Source organism: Balaenoptera ricei, chromosome 10 (assembly GCF_028023285.1).
Source record: "Balaenoptera ricei isolate mBalRic1 chromosome 10, mBalRic1.hap2, whole genome shotgun sequence".
In the NCBI taxonomy this organism is placed as follows: Eukaryota; Metazoa; Chordata; class Mammalia; order Artiodactyla; family Balaenopteridae; genus Balaenoptera; species Balaenoptera ricei.
The window spans coordinates 54,476,252-54,492,175 of record NC_082648.1 but is presented as its reverse complement, the minus strand read 5'-3'; the positions used below and the strand labels follow the sequence as shown (position 1 = coordinate 54,492,175).

The following is a 15,924-nucleotide window of genomic DNA, read 5'->3' as shown; positions in this document are numbered from 1 at the left end:
AATAATTGGCTGATTTTTGGCACCTTACAAGTATTCTTAGTAATTGATAGAAATATTTTGGTATTGTAATATAATCAAGAGTTTATGATTCAATCAGTAATTTTAAGTTAAGCCTTATCACTGTTATTATACATTTGTATATAATCAGAATTATGTTGTAGATGTAAGAGATGGTTTTTTGAAACTGTATGTGTCTTTTATGTGCCAGGCAATGTGTAAGGGATTTAGTCCTGAACAGGACACACTAACTGTGCCACGTCCTCAAGTAATTTATATTCTGGCTTAGTGGTTCTTAAACATTAATGTACTTGAAAATCACCTAGAGAATTTGTTTAAAATGCATATGGCCAGCTCCTCCCACTCCTACCCCTGCAGAAATGCTGATTTGGTAGATCTAGAGAGAATCCCAAGAATCTATCTCCATTTTAAACAAACTTCCCAGTAGATTCTAATGCAGGCGGTCCATGGACATCACTCTGAGAAATCCTGGAATATGACAGAGAATGAGGAGAAACGATGGGTCTCTGTCAGCCTCTCGGGGGCAACAACTGGTGACTAGAATCAGTATGACTACTTACAAACAAACAAGCAGGTATCCTTTGGTGGAAAGATTATTCTTAGTGAGTAGGAAATCTTGGATGATTCTTAGAAAAGGATAACTTCCAATTCCCAGGCTACAGTTTTTCAAAATATCTGACCTTGTGGGGAGCATTTATCCATCAAACACACACCGGACCGGTCAGTCCGTTTACCAGGTACTCCCAACAGTACCTTCTACCTTGACCTGCCACATCCACTGCCTCTAGAGGGATATACAGTTAACCTGCCCCTACCTCTTCCCTAGCTGATTTGACTAAAGGTGAGTAACTCAAAGCCAGCCAATCTACTGGCAGCCAGAGAGCACATTTTTCTCCCTTGGATAATCTGAACTAAGAGACATAGAGTTGTAATCACTGATTGTATGTTAAGCTAAAAGATCATGGACAGTCGATATGAGATGATTAAACAGGAACCCAGCAAGAATAGAGACAAGAATACATGTGTAGAAAATAGCAGTGAAGCCACAAGAGAGACACAAATATGAAGGAGAACGCTTGACTCCTGAGAGATGGAAAGAATAACCACAGTTCCTGACTTCCCATTTCCCTGCTTCAGTTCCCTTGGACACAGCTCTAATTCCTGTCCTTAGTGCCTTGAGGCTTCTTTGTGCTCTTTCAATAAAACTCATTTTTTGAGTTAGTTGGAGTGGGTTCTGTCTATTGCAACCAAATTGTCCCTAACTAAGTTAAGCAGCAACTAGACACTTCAGGGAAAAAAAGCTACCCACTCATTCATGTATAGTGTTTTGGTTAGAGATTTGAATTGCAAGCAACAGAAACTCTAAAAGATAATTTAACCATTGGGAGGCTATTGGCAGTGCTTAGACTTGAGATTAGAGAGCCAGATTCTGAGATGAACAATAACCAAGGTAACACAACTTTATCTGAAAGCTGAAAGTGCAGCCACTGTCTCATAACTGCACATGTAGTTGGCATACTACCTCTGTGCTGAATGATGTCTAACTTTTTTTTAAATTCATGCCACATTCTCTTAAAATTAAAAAACTGAAGAGAAAGTTGACCAAACCTAGGACACATACTTTTGCTGGTTTTATGAGGGCGAGGAAAGGAAAGATTTGCCCTTTGTTTCCAAAGTGGGAGGCAGGCACACAGGTTTTTTTCTTCCGAAAACCATACATCACGGAAGAGATATGATTTCCTAAAAGGAAATTGAGGCCTTTTGTGAGTGGGAATGGATATCTCTGGAGAGATATACAGAGATACTTTGAAACAGAGATAAGTAGCAAAAGACCATGTGCTTACCCTGAGACAGAAAAAATTACAGAGAAATGATTTGGTATTCAACATTAAAAACAAAGTTCTGATGATTAGAAAAATGGAATAGCCAGGTTTGTGAAATAGTGAACTCTCTATCACTCTAACTATTCAAGCAAGAGCTGGATAACCATTAGTCAGTAACATGGAGGGGATTTCTAAATTAGATGACAAATGGGCTCAATGACTTGTCTGACTACTTACAATTCTTAACGGTATATGAGGAAAAATGCATATAAATATATATATCTATTTCACATCTTGGGGGTAATGAGTACCATACATATACTAAGTACTTTATGAAGTACCTTTGCCTTTTATTCACCTTGAAATTATTCTTTTAAGCTTTAAACTGCTCTGCTTATTGCCCTGTCCCTGCATCTCTCTAATTGTTATCGCTGAGATAGCTTCACATTGAGCTAAAGGTATAATCTTGCCCAGCAATTTGGGATCCAACTTGTTCCTAGTCGTAGGGAATGGCAGGAGCCATAAGAGCCCCAGGACAGAGGTTTACCAACTCAACACACAGGCTGCATTGCAGCACAGCCTGTCCTGAAGTTGATTCTGGTTCCCTGATAACTAGGGTTGTGCATTGTTTTCTTTGATAGAGACTGTGTCTGGCACACCTGTCTCTCCAGGGTCTTAATTTCTGTCCCTGAACTGGCTGGTTATTTCCACATCTGCCGATTACTGTTTGTCTAAACCTTTGCTGAATGTCTCTCCTGACTGTGTGTATCACAGTGCTGGAAAGAGATGCCACCTGAAGTATTTTAAACAGAAAGGGATTTATTACAAAGAATTAGATCATTTTAAAAAATCACTGGAAGCGCTGGAAGACTGAGTTATAAGCTGAGATCCAGAAATGACTCCTTAAACATCACAAAACTGATCTCCCAGTGGCGTTACCTCCTCTGCCATAAGCAGGAAGGTGGGGAATCAGGAGTTTGCCACTAGGACTACTAAAGTTAAAAACAAAATAAAACCAACCAACCAACCAACAAAACACTGTAGCTGCAATCCAGAGGTCAGGAAGCTGATTCTCCCGCCTCTTGAGAGCCATGAAACTGGAGACTGGACACTGCCGAAAACCCCACAGTTCCATGACCGTGTTTGTCATCAGTAAACAGCCAAAAGCGGCAGTAAGAGGACCTCCACTTTAGCTTCACATTTTCTCATGTGTGTAGGTGTATCTAATTGGTGGAATCTAGCCAACTGTAGAACTCTGATGCCAAGGGAGTCTGGGAAACTTAGTATTTAGCTTTCCATCTACTCAGCACAGAAGGTCACACTAGAAGGAAGTGGGAAGAAATGCCAGGTGCTGTATCCACCACATCATGCCCACGTTGTACTGGAAGTCCTAGCCAGTGCATTAAAGCAAGAAAAATAAATGAAGAGCACACAGTCAGAAAGAAGGGAGTAAAACTAGTCTTATTCACAGGTGACATGTTTTAGTACAAGGAAAATCATCAAGAACCTACCAAAAAAAAAAAAAAAAACCTACTAGAAGTATTATTAAGTGTATATATCAAGATCCAGAATATATGGTCAGTATTTTAAAAATTCAATTTTTTTTCGCCATGTAAGCAGTTAACAACTGGAAATTTAAAAATTTTAAATAACAATAAATAATAAAAATAATAAATTTATAGAAGCATTATAAAACCTGAAATACTCAAAGATATGTGTAACATTTGTACATTGAAAACTATAAAATATTGCTGAGTGAATCGAAAAAAGACCTAATTAAATGGAGAGTTGTATTATGTTCACAAATTGGAAGACTTAATATTAAGATGTACACACTCCTCAAATTTACCTTTAAATTCAATGCAAGTTCAACCAAAATCTCAGCAGGTTTTTTAAAAAATTTATTTTATTGAAGTAAAGTTGATTTACAATGTTGTGTTAATTTCTGCTGTACAGCAAAGTGATTCAGTTATATATTTATTTACATTCTTTTTCATATTCTTTTCCATTATGATTTATCACAGGATATTGAATATAGTTGCCTGTGCTATACAGTAGGACCTTGCTGTTTATCCATTGTATATATAATAGTTTGCATCTGCTAATCCCAGACTCCCAATCCTTCCCTCCCCCAACCCCTTTGGCAACCACAAGTCTGTTTTCTATGTCTCTGAGTCTGTTTCTGTTTTGTAGATAGGTTCATTTGTGTCATATTTTAGATTCCACATATAAGTAATATCATATGGTATTTGTCTTTCTCTTTTTGACTTACTTCACTTAGTATGATAATCTCTAGGTTCATCCATGTTGCTGCAAATGGCGTTATTTCATTCTTTTTTATGGCTGAGTAGTATTTCATTGTATATATGTACCATTCATCTCTTGATGGACATTTAGGTTGCTTCTGTGTATTTTTTTTATAAAAGCTTTATTGAGATAAAATTAACGTACCTAAAATTCCCCCTTTTAAAGTGTACAATTCTGTGTTTTTTAGTATATTCACAAGGGTGTGCAGCCATCACCACTATCTAATTCCAGAACATCTTCAGTACCCTAAAAAAGACTCCATACCTAGTGGCAATCAATCCCAATTTCCCTCTCTCCCTAGCCCCTGGAAACCACCAATCTATTGATACTTTCTGTCTGTAAAGATTTGCCTGTTCTGAACATTTCATATAAATGGAATCATATAATATGTGGTCTTTTGTGACTGACTTCTTTCACTTAGCCTAATGTTTTCAAGGTTCATCCATGTTGTATCACTACTGAATTTCCTTTTTATAACCAAATAATAGTTAATTGTATGGATATATGACATTTTGTTTACCCATTTGTCAGTTGACAGAAATTTGGGTTGTTTCCACTTTTTTTTTTTTAACATCTTTATTGGAGTACAATTGCTTTACAATGTTGTGTTAGTTTCTGCTGTATAACAAAGTGAATCAGCTATATGAATACATATATCCCCATATCCCCTCCCTCTTGCGTCTCCCTCCCACCCTCCTTATCCCACCCCACTAGGTGGTCACAAAGCACTGAGCTGATCTCCCTGTGCTATGCAGCTGCTTCCTGCTAGCTATCTATTTTACATTTGGTAGTAGTGTACATATGTCAGTGCTACTCTCTCACTTCGTCCCAGCTTACCCTCCCCCTCTCTGTGTCCTCAAGTCCATTCTCTATGTCTGCATCTTTATTCCTGTCCTGCCCCTAGGTTCATCAGAACCTTTTTTTTTTTTTAGATTCCATATATATGAGTTAGCATACGGCATTTGTTTTTCTCTTTCTGACTTACTTCACTCTATATGACAGACTCTAGGTCCATCCACCTCACTACAAATAACTCAATTTCGTTTCTTTTTTTTTTTTTTTTTTAATTATTATTTATTTATTTATTCATTCTTGGCTGTGTTGGGTCTTCGTTTCTGTGCGAGGGCTTTCTCCAGTTGTGGCAAGCGGGGCCACTCTTCATCGCGGTGCGTGGGCCTCTCACTGTCGTGGCCTCTCTTGTTGCGGAGCACAGGCTCCAGACGCACAGGCTCAGTAGCTGTGGCTCACGGGCCTAGTTGCTCCGTGGCATGTGGGATCCTCCCAGACCAGGGCTCGAACCCGCATCCCCTGCATTGGCAGGCAGATTCTCAACCACTGCGCCACCAGGGAAGCCCAATTTCGTTTCTTTTTATGGCTGAGTAATATTCCATTGTATATATGTGCCACATCTTCTTTATCCATTCATCTGTCAATGGACATTTAGGTTGCTTCCATGTCTTAGCTATTGGAAATAGTGCTGCTATGAACATAGGGGTGCATGTATCTCTTTGAATTATAGTTTTGTCTGGATATATGCCCAGGAGTGGGATTGCTGGATGATACAGCAACTCTACTTTTAGTTTTTTGAGGAACCTCCATACTGTTTTCCATAGTGGTTGCACCAATGTACATTCCCACCAACAGTGTAGGAGGGCTCCTTTTTATCCACACCCTCTCCAACATTTGTTATTTGTAGTCTTTTTAATGATGGCCATTCTGACTGGTGTGAGGTGGTACCTCATTGTACTTTTGATTTACATTTCTCTAATAATTAGCGATGGTGAGCATCTTTTCATGTGCCTGTTGGCCATCTGTATGTCTTCTTTGGTGAAATGTCTATTTAGGTCTTCTGCCCATTTTTCAGTTGGGTTGTTTGTTTTTTTTGTTATTGAGTTTTATGAGCTGTTTGTATATTTTGGAAATTAAGCCCTTATTGGTCATATCATTTGCAAACATTTTCTCCCAGTCCATAGGTTGTCTTTTCGTTTTGTTTATGGTTTCCTTTGCTGTACAAAAGCTTGTAATATGATTAGGTCCCATTTATTTATTTTTGCTTTTATTTCTATTGCCTTGGGAGACTGACCTAAGAAAACATTGCTACAATTTATGTCAGAGAATATTTTGCCTATGCTCTCTTCCAGGAGTTTTATGGTGTCATATCTTATATTTAAGTTTTTAAGCCATTTTGAGTTTATTTTTGTGTATGGTGTGAGGGTATGTTCTAACTTCATTGACTTATATGGGACTGCCCAACTTTGCCAACACCACTTGAAAATCTCAGCAGGTTTTTAAAATAGACATTAATAAACTGATTCTAAAATCTATACAGAAATACAAAGGACCTAGAATAGCCAAAACAATGTTGACAAAAACCCCACAAAGGTGGATATCTTACATTACCTGACTTCAAGATTCTTTTGGGTTCCTTGACCCAGTTCCAATGTATGACGTATGTGTGCATGCTCACTGGATAGGAGGAATTTCCCACACAGTACCAAACAGTTCTCTGGCATCAACAAGGTGTCCATGAATTCAACTCAATTCTGACACTACTTACCCAGAGATAGCATCAGATTCCACAGGTAAAGGGCTCAGTCACAGATGACTAACACCCCCCAGGACCCCTCATCCCCTGCAATTCAGATGCCCCTTGCAAGCCCAGATTGTCACTTGTGCTTCTGACCAACTGGCTATAGATTGGGGGTTCCAATGACTCCCCCCGACCTTGGACTTTAGACACCAGTCACAAGTTCAGGTTGCTACCTATACTTCTGACCAACTGGCTATAGATCAGAGGTTTCTAGGCCCCCTTCCCCATGTTTGATTAATTTACCAGAGCAGCTCATGGAACTCAAAGAAACATTTTACTTACCAGATTGCTGGTTTATTATAGTAAGATATAACTCGGGAACATCCAGAGGGAAGAGATGCATTGGGCAAGGTATGGGGAAAGGGCATGTAGCTTCCATGCTCTCTCCAGGTGCACGATTCTCCCAGCACCTCCATGTGTTCACCAACCCAGAATCTCCCAAACCATGTCCTTTTGGGTTTTTATGGGGACTTCATTACATAGGCATGATTGATTAAATCATTGATGATTGATTCAACCTCCAGTCCCTCTCTCCTCCCTGAGGTCAGACTGAAAGTTCCAACCCTGTATTCACATCATTGGTTGGTTCCTCTGGTGACCAGCCCCCACCTTTATGTAATTTAGGGATATTCCAAAGATCACCTCATCAACGTAACAAAAGACACCTTCGTCACTCTCAACACTTAAGTAATTCCAAGGGTTTTAGGAGCTCTGTGCCAGAAATATATATTTCTTATTATAAATCGCAATATCACAAAGATATGTTATCAAGTTATAGTAATCAATACAATGTAGTATCCATATAAGAGTAGAGATACAGATCAATGGAACAGAACAATGGTTCCAGAAATAGACCCACACAGACTGTCAAGTGATTCTCCAGAAAGGTGTCAAGGTAATTCAGTGGGAGAAAAGATAGTCTTTTCAACAAATGATGACAGAGCAACTAGATATCCATCGGGGGAAATGAATTTCAATCCTTCCTCACACCATATACAAAAATGAACCCAAATGGATCACAAACACAAAAATAAAAACTAAAATGTAATACTTCTAGAAGAAAACATAGGAAAATATTTTCATGACTTTTACATATACAAAGATTTCCTAGACAGGATACTGCATAGTATTTAAGATTCAAAGGGATTTGGAGTCAGGTAGACTCTAGTTCTGCTACTGATAATATTTAAGCATTTAGTCTACTTATTTTATTACTCAAAATCCAAGTTTCCTCTTCACTAAGGCTTTTTGTAAGGATTAAATGAAACATTATATGTGAAGTATTTAGTACACTGCTTATTGAATATCATACACCCACAAAATGATACATATTAATAGAAACAAAAGTGTTTATAATATAAACAAAAGTCATATTCATGGACTTTTGTAAGATTTACCTAGATTCTAACCTAATTCTGCAATTTTCAAGCATCCCAGGTGAATAACAGAAAGGTAGCAAATTGAAGCTGAGGCTTACATTTTCTTAAGCTGGAGTTCCTAAAGTTCTAGTCGTATTTTTAAAGAGCGATAAATTAGATGTCATTAAAACTAAAAACTTCTGCTCTTTGAAGACCACATTTAGTAAAATCAAAAAGCAAACCACAGACTGGGAGAAAATATTCACAAATACATATATCTGATAAAGAACTCGTATCTCAAATACTTATAATTCAATAAGAAGACAAACAACCCAATTTAAACATGGGCAAAGTATTTGAGCAGACATTTCTCAGAAGATATATGAGTGGCCAATAAACACATGGCAGTATGCACAACATCACTAGTTATTAGAGTAATGCAAATTAAAACACAGTGAAATACAATCACACACCTACTAGAATGGCTAAAATTCAAAGGAGTGATAGCATCAAGTGTTGACAAGGATGTGGAGCAGCCAGTGCTTTCACACATTGCTGGTGGGAATGTAAAATGGTACACCCACTTTGGATAACAACTTGGCAGTTTCTCATAAGGTTAAATATATACTCACCATATAATCTAGCAATTCCACTTCTATATATGTGCCCAATAAAAATGAAACATATCCACACAAAAATTTAAATATGAATGTTAATGACCTAAAGGGACAGGAGAATTCCCCACGTGATTAGGTAGGACGTGAGGGGGAAGGAGGGGAAGAGGAAAAGTGGAGGTGGGATGGGACCGGCACCCCTGAGGGGTGGCTGGGGAAGGGGAGGGGTTCCCACTATCAGAGGGGCCCACCCACAGTGCAGGGATCAGTGGGGACAGGGAGGGACCTTCAGGGGATTGGGGAATTGGAGGGGAACTCAGCCAGTATTTCCCCCGCCCACTTGGGCCCTGGAGAGTCTGCTGGGGTCCCGGGCCTGAACCTCCACCTTCCAGAGCCCCCTCCATCGGCACTGAGCCTAAGCCCTGCCCCTGCACTCCCTCCAGGGCCCTTTCCAGCCACATAGGTCCTGAGCCTAGGCCCTGCCTCCACGAAAGTCTGCGCCCCCCCGCCCCCACTGCGCCAAGGGCTTTTCCGGCCTTTCTTTTTTTTTTTATTCTTTGTTATTGTTCTGCTCTTTTTTTTTCTTTTTTCTTTTTTTTTTTTTTTTTGCCACGCTGCACAGCTTGCGAGATCCTGGTTCACAGGCCAGGAGTTGGGCCTGAGCTCCTGTGGTGGGAATGCCGAGTCCAAACCGCTGGACTAACAGAGAACTTCAGACCCCAGGGAATATTAATCGGTGTGAGGTCTCCCAGAAGTCTTCATCTCGGCACCAAGACCCAGCCCTACCCAGCTGCCTGCAGACTCCACTGCTGGACGCCTCAGGCCAAACAACCAGTAAGACAGGAACACAGCCCCACTCATCAAAAAAATGAGATGACAAAAAAATATGTTACAGACGAAGAAGCAAGGTAAAAGCCTACAAGACCAAATAAATGAAGAGGAAATAGGCAACCCACCTGAAAAAGAATTCAGAGTAATGATAGTAAAGACGATCCAAAATCTCAGAAATAGAATGGAGGCACGGATCGAGAAGAAATGTTTAACAAGGACCTAGACGAACTAAAGAACAAAGGAATAGTGATGAACAGCACAATAACTGAAATGAAAAATACACTAGAAGGAATCAATAGCAGAATAACTGAAGCAGAAGAATGAATAAGTGAGCTGGAAGATAGAATGGTGGAAATAACAGCCAAGGAGCAAAATAAAGAAAAAAGAATGAAAAGAATTGAACCTAGAAGAAATGGACAAATTCTTAGAGAGGTACAACTTTCCACGACTGAATCAGGAAGAATTAGAAAATATAAACAGACCAATCACAAGTAATGAAATTGAAACTGTAATTAAAAATCTTCCAGCAAATAAAAGTCCAGGACCAGACGGCTTCACAGGCTAATTCTATCAAACATTTAGAGAAGAGATAACACCTATCCTTCTCAAACTCTTTCAAAAAATTGCAGAGAGAGGAACACTCCCAAACTCGTTCTACAAGGCCACCACCACCCTGATACCAAAACTGTATAAAGATATCACGAAAAAAGAAAATTACAGACCAATATCACTGATGAACGTAGACGCAAAAATCCTCAACAAAATTCTAGCAAACAGACTCCAACAACACATTAAAAGGATCATACACCATGATCAAGTGAGATTTATCCCAGGCATGCAAGGATTCTTCAATATAAACAAATCAATCAGTATGATACACCATATTAACAAACTGAAGGATAAAAACCATATGATCATCTCAATGGATGTAGAAAAAGCTTTTGACAAAATTCAACACCCATTTATGATAAAAACTCTCCAGAAAGTGGGCATAGAGGGAACCTACCTCAACATAATATAAAGGCCATATATGACAAACCCACAGCAAACATCATTCCCAATGGTGAAAAACTGAAAACATCTCCTCTAAGATCAGGAACAAGACAAGAATGTCCACTCTCACCACTATTATTCAACAAAGTTTTGGAAGTCCTACTAGTAGGACTAGTCCTACTACCTCTAGTCCTACTAGAGGTAATCAATGAATTTGGTAGTGTTGCAGGATACAAAATTAATGCACAGAAATCTCTTGCATTCCTATACACTAACAATGAAAGATCAAAAAGAGAAATTAAGGAAACAATCCCATTCACCGTTGCAACAAAAAGAATAAAAAACCTAGGAATAAACCTACCTAAGGAGGTAAAAGATCTGTATTCAGAAAACTATAAGATACTGATCTTTTTTGACCCACCTCCTAGAGTAATGAAAATAAAAACAAAGATAAACAAATGAGACCTAATGAAACAAAAGCTTTTGCACAGCAAAGGAACCCCTAAACAAGACGAAAAGACAACCCTCAGAATGGGAAAAAATATTTGCAAATGAAGCAACTCACAAAAGATTAATCTCCAAAGTATACAAAGCAGCTCAATATGAAGAAAACAAACAACTCAATCAAAAAATGGGCAGAAGACCTAAATAGACATTTCTCCAAAGAAGACATACAGATGGCCAAGAGGCACATGAAAAGCTGCACAACATCACTAAGCATTAGAGAAATGCAAATCAAAACTACAATGAGGTATCACCTCAAACCGGTTAGAATGGGCATCATCAGAAAATCTACAAACAATAAATGCTGGAGAGGGTGTGAAGAAAAGGGAACCCTCTTGCACTGTTGGTGGGAATGCAAATTGATACAGCCACTATGGAGAACAGTATGGAGGTTCCTTAAAAAACTAAAAATAGAACTACCATATGACCCAGCAATCCACTACTGGGCATATACCCTGAGAAAACCATAATTCAACAAGACATACGGGGGCTTCCCTGGTGGCGCAGTGGTTAAGTATCCGCCTGCCAGTGCAGGTGACACGGGTTCAAGCCCTGGTCCAGGAAGAACGCACATGACGTGGAGCAGCTAAGCCCATGCCCTACAACTACTGAGCCTGCGCCCTAGAGCCTGTGAGCCACAACTACTGAGCCCGCGTGCCACAACTATTGAAGCCCGCATGCCTAGAGCCTGTGCTCCACAAGAGAAGCCACCGCAATGAGAAGCCTGTGCACCGCAACAAAGAGTAGCCCCTGCTCGCCTCAACTAGAGAAATCTGGCGCAGCAACGAAAACCCAACACAGCCAAAAATAAATAAATTAATTTAAAAAAAAAAGATGTGTACCCCGGTGTTCATTGCAGTACTATTTACAATAGCGAGGACATGGAAACAAGTTCAATGTCCATCGACAAATGAATGGATAAAGAAGATGTGTTACCTGTATACAATGAAATATTACTCAGTCATAAAAGGGAACGAAATTGGGTCATTTGTAGAGATGTGGATGGACCTAGAGTCTGTCATATAGAGTGAAGCAAGTCAGAAAGACTAAAAACAAATATTGTATATTAACGCATATATGTGGAATCTAGAAAAATGATACAGATGAATCTATTTGCAGGGCAGGAAAAGAAACACAGTTGTAGAGAATGGACATGTGGACAGAGTGGGGGAAGGGGAGGGTGGGACGAATTGGGAGATTATGATTGACATATATACACTACCAGGTGTAAAATAGATAGCTAGTGGGAACCTGCTGCACAGCACAGGGAGCTCAGCTCCGTGCTGTGTGATGACCTAGATGGGTGGGATGGGGGGGGTGGGAGGGAGGTACAAGAGGGAGGGATTATATATATAAACATAGCTTATTCACTTCATTGAAACTAACACAACCTTGTAAAGCAACTATGTTCCAGTAAAAAAAAAGTTAATAGAAAAAATGAATGTTAATAACAATTTTATTCACAATGAGCAAAAACTGGAAACAGAATCTATCAACAGGTGACTATATAAACAAATTTTAGTGGAACTAATGAAATTGGAACTGTATTGGAACTACTCAGTAATTATAAGGAATGAACTATTAATGTACATCAATCTGGAGACATTTGAAAACTTTTCTTTAGTTACAAATGACACAAAAATTACATACCATATGATTCCATTTATTTGAAATTTTGAAACAGGAAAAATAATCCATGGTGGCAGAAAGCAGAATCATGTTTATGTTTCGCGGGGGGGTGGGGGCGGTTAGAGAGAAAATGACAGCAAAGGGATATGAGTGAACTTGGGGGATAATACAGTTTTTTTTAAGGAATCTAGATGAGCTTACTGTCCTTCAAATATTTTATAGAAAAAGGAATGTAGCAATCCGGTTAGGGTAGCATAAAAAAAAAAAAATGCAGGTTTGTACGCGGTGCTGTTTACATCTGGGAGCGGGATCTGCCTGGCATCAGGGGCAGTGGTTGCACTTGTCCAGTGCTGCTGTGCAGACACAGCCATGGGTACGCTTGGCACAGCCCATGGGGCAGCAGGAGTGGCAGCCCTTCTTGCAGGAGGGGAGTTTGCAGGAGTTAGCACAGGTGCAGGATCCACCAGTGGAACAGGAGCAGCTGGGGTCCATTTCAAGCCAAGGTGATGCCAGAGGTCCAAAACAGTGGCAGAGAGGCATTTGGGCTGGTGCAAGGTTTGTACAAAGTTTCCTTTATTTTAATTGGAGTAGTAGTTACGTGGGTACGCTTTCATCAAAACGTACCAAACAATACACTTACATGAATGTATTTTATCATAAGTAAATATCAATAAAGTTGATTTAAACTGTAAAACCCCGAAGTATATAGTATATGTACCTCTAAATATAAAATCTAATTCCCAATTTATACTCCCCTTCCTCAGGAGCACATAACCATATCTTTTTTTTTTTTTTTAACATATCTTTTATCTACACTGATAACAATACTGCAGGTGATAAACCCTTTAAAATTTTATTCCATTTGCTACCCAGAAAGAGGTATCTAACTGGCTTGCATTGCCCAGATATTAGTGATTTGTCTGAAATGCTAACTTTTAAAGGACAAACAAAGGAAGAGAAACCAACATATAAGACTAAGAAGGAACAATGAGGGAAGTAAGAAGAAAACCTGTTTTCACAGGAGTAAAGGAAATAAAATTAACATTTTTAGGGCATTTGACCTTTTTCTACTCTAAGTAGACCAGCTAGGTCCTTACCTCTAGGCTCTCTTTCCAATCCAAACTACCCTCTGCTCTGCAGTTAATTTTCCTGAAGCACATTTCTATGATGGTGCTCACAGGATCAAGCACAAACAATAAGAAACAACAACAAAAAATTTCAATGAGTTGCTTACTAAATAAAATCCCGATACCGGCATTCCAGGTCCTCCAGAATTCGGCTGCAATCTGCATTCCTAGCCCTGTATTCCATTATTTTCTCAGCTCTACTCAGGCTGTACAGTGGTAGTGTTTGAAAGCTGTTGTTCTCTCTGTATTAACAAAAGTAACATGGAGAGCCAAATATTTCTAAATAAGCTGTGTGCAAAGAGCAACCTCTGGCACTTCATCAAATATTCAGAAAGACCTTTATTCATATGCCACAGGTGTTTCTGTGGCCTGGTTTTTCTACAAAGTACATGTTTCTTTCAGGTCTACTGCCATAAAAATTGTGTGTGCCTTGTCTTGTGTTGTTCAGAGACATATTTAGCTAGTTCATTCTCTAAGCAAAGATTTACATATAGTAAATAGCCTTTTGTACTTGAACAAGCCTTTATTTCCTCTTTGATTTCTTCAGTGATCTCTTGGTTATTTAGTAACGTATTGTTTAGCCTCCATGTGTTTGTGTTTTTTACGTTTTTTTCCCTGTAATACATTTCTAATCTCATAGCGTTGTGGTCAGAAAAGATGCTTGATATGATTTCAATTTTCTTAAATTTACTGAGGCTTGATTTGTGACCCAAGATGTGATCTATTCTGGAGAATGTTCCATGCGCACTTGAGAAAAAAGTGTAATCTGCTGTTTTTGGATGGAATGTCCTATAAAGATCAATTAAATCTATCTGGTCTATTGTGTCATTTAAAGCTTCTGTTTCCTTATTCATTTTCATTTTGGATGATCTGTCCATTGGTGTAAGTGAGGTGTTAAAGTCCCCCACTATTATTGTGTTACTGTTGATTTCCTCTTTTATAGCTGTTAGCAGTTGCCTTATGTATTGAGGTGCTCGTATGTTGGGTGCATATATATTTATAATTGTTATATCTTCTTCTTGGATTGCTCCCTTGATCATTATGTAGTGTCCTTCCTTGTCTCTTGTAACAGTCTTTATTTTAAAGTCTATTTTATCTGATATGAGTATAGCTACTCCAGCTTTCTTTTGATTTCCATTTGCATGGAATATCTTTTTCCATCCCCTCACTTTCAGTCTGTATGTGTCCCTAGGTCTGAAGTGGGTCTCTTGTAGACAGCATATATATGGGTCTTGTTTTTGTATCCATTCAGCAAGCCTGTGTCTTTTGGTTGGAGCATTTAATCCATTCACGTTTAAGGTAATTATCGATATGTATGTTCCTATGACCATTTTCTCAATTGTTTTGGGTTTGTTTTTGTAGATCCTTTTCTTCTCTTGTGTTTCCCACTTAGAGAAGTTCCTTTAGCATTTGTTGTAGAGCTGGTTTGGTGGTGCTGAATTCTCTTAGCTTTTGCTTGTCTGTAAAGCTTTTGATTTCTCCATCAAATCTAAATGAGATCCTTGCCGGGTAGAGTAATCTTGGTTGTAGGTTCTTCCCTTTCATCACTTTAAGTGTATCATGCCACTCCCTTCTGACTTGTAGAGTTTCTGCTGAGAAATCAGCTGTTAACCTTATGGGAGTTCCCTTGTATTTTATTTGTCATTTTTCCCTTGCTGCTTTCAATAATTTTTCTTTGTCTTTAATTTTTGCCAATTTGATTACTATGTGTCTCGGCGTGTTTCTCCTTGGGTTTATCCTGTATGGGACTCTCTGCGCTTCCTGGGCTTGGGTGGCTATTTCCTTTCCCACGTTAGGGAAGTTTTCGACTATAATCTCTTCAAATATTTTCTCTGGTCCTTTCTCTCTCTCTTCTCCTTCTGGGACCCCTATAATGCGAATGTTATTGCATTTAATGTTGTCCCAGAGGTCTCTTAGGCTGTCTTCATTTCTTTTCATTCTTTTTTCTTTATTCTGTTCCACAGCAGTGAATTCCACCATTCTGTCTTCCAGGTCACTGATCCGTTCTTCTGCCTCAGTTATTCTGCTATTGATTCCTTCTAGTGTAGTTTTCATTTCAGTTATTGTATTGTTCATCTCTGTTTGTTTGTTCTTTAATTCTTCTAGGTCTTTGTTAAACATTTCTTGCAT

General features: G+C 38.9%; 1 protein-coding gene across 1 annotated transcript in view; it reads right to left on the bottom strand.

Annotated features, from left to right (window-relative positions):
• Positions 1–13,159, bottom strand: part of LOC132373760 (putative metallothionein MT1DP) — a 31,090-nt gene extending 17,931 nt beyond the window's left edge. The window contains exon 1 of the mRNA XM_059937373.1: positions 13,006–13,159. Coding sequence (XP_059793356.1) covers positions 13,006–13,159 — 154 coding nt within the window. The remainder of the gene's footprint in view (positions 1–13,005) is intronic.
• Positions 13,160–15,924: the final 2,765 nt, after the last annotated feature.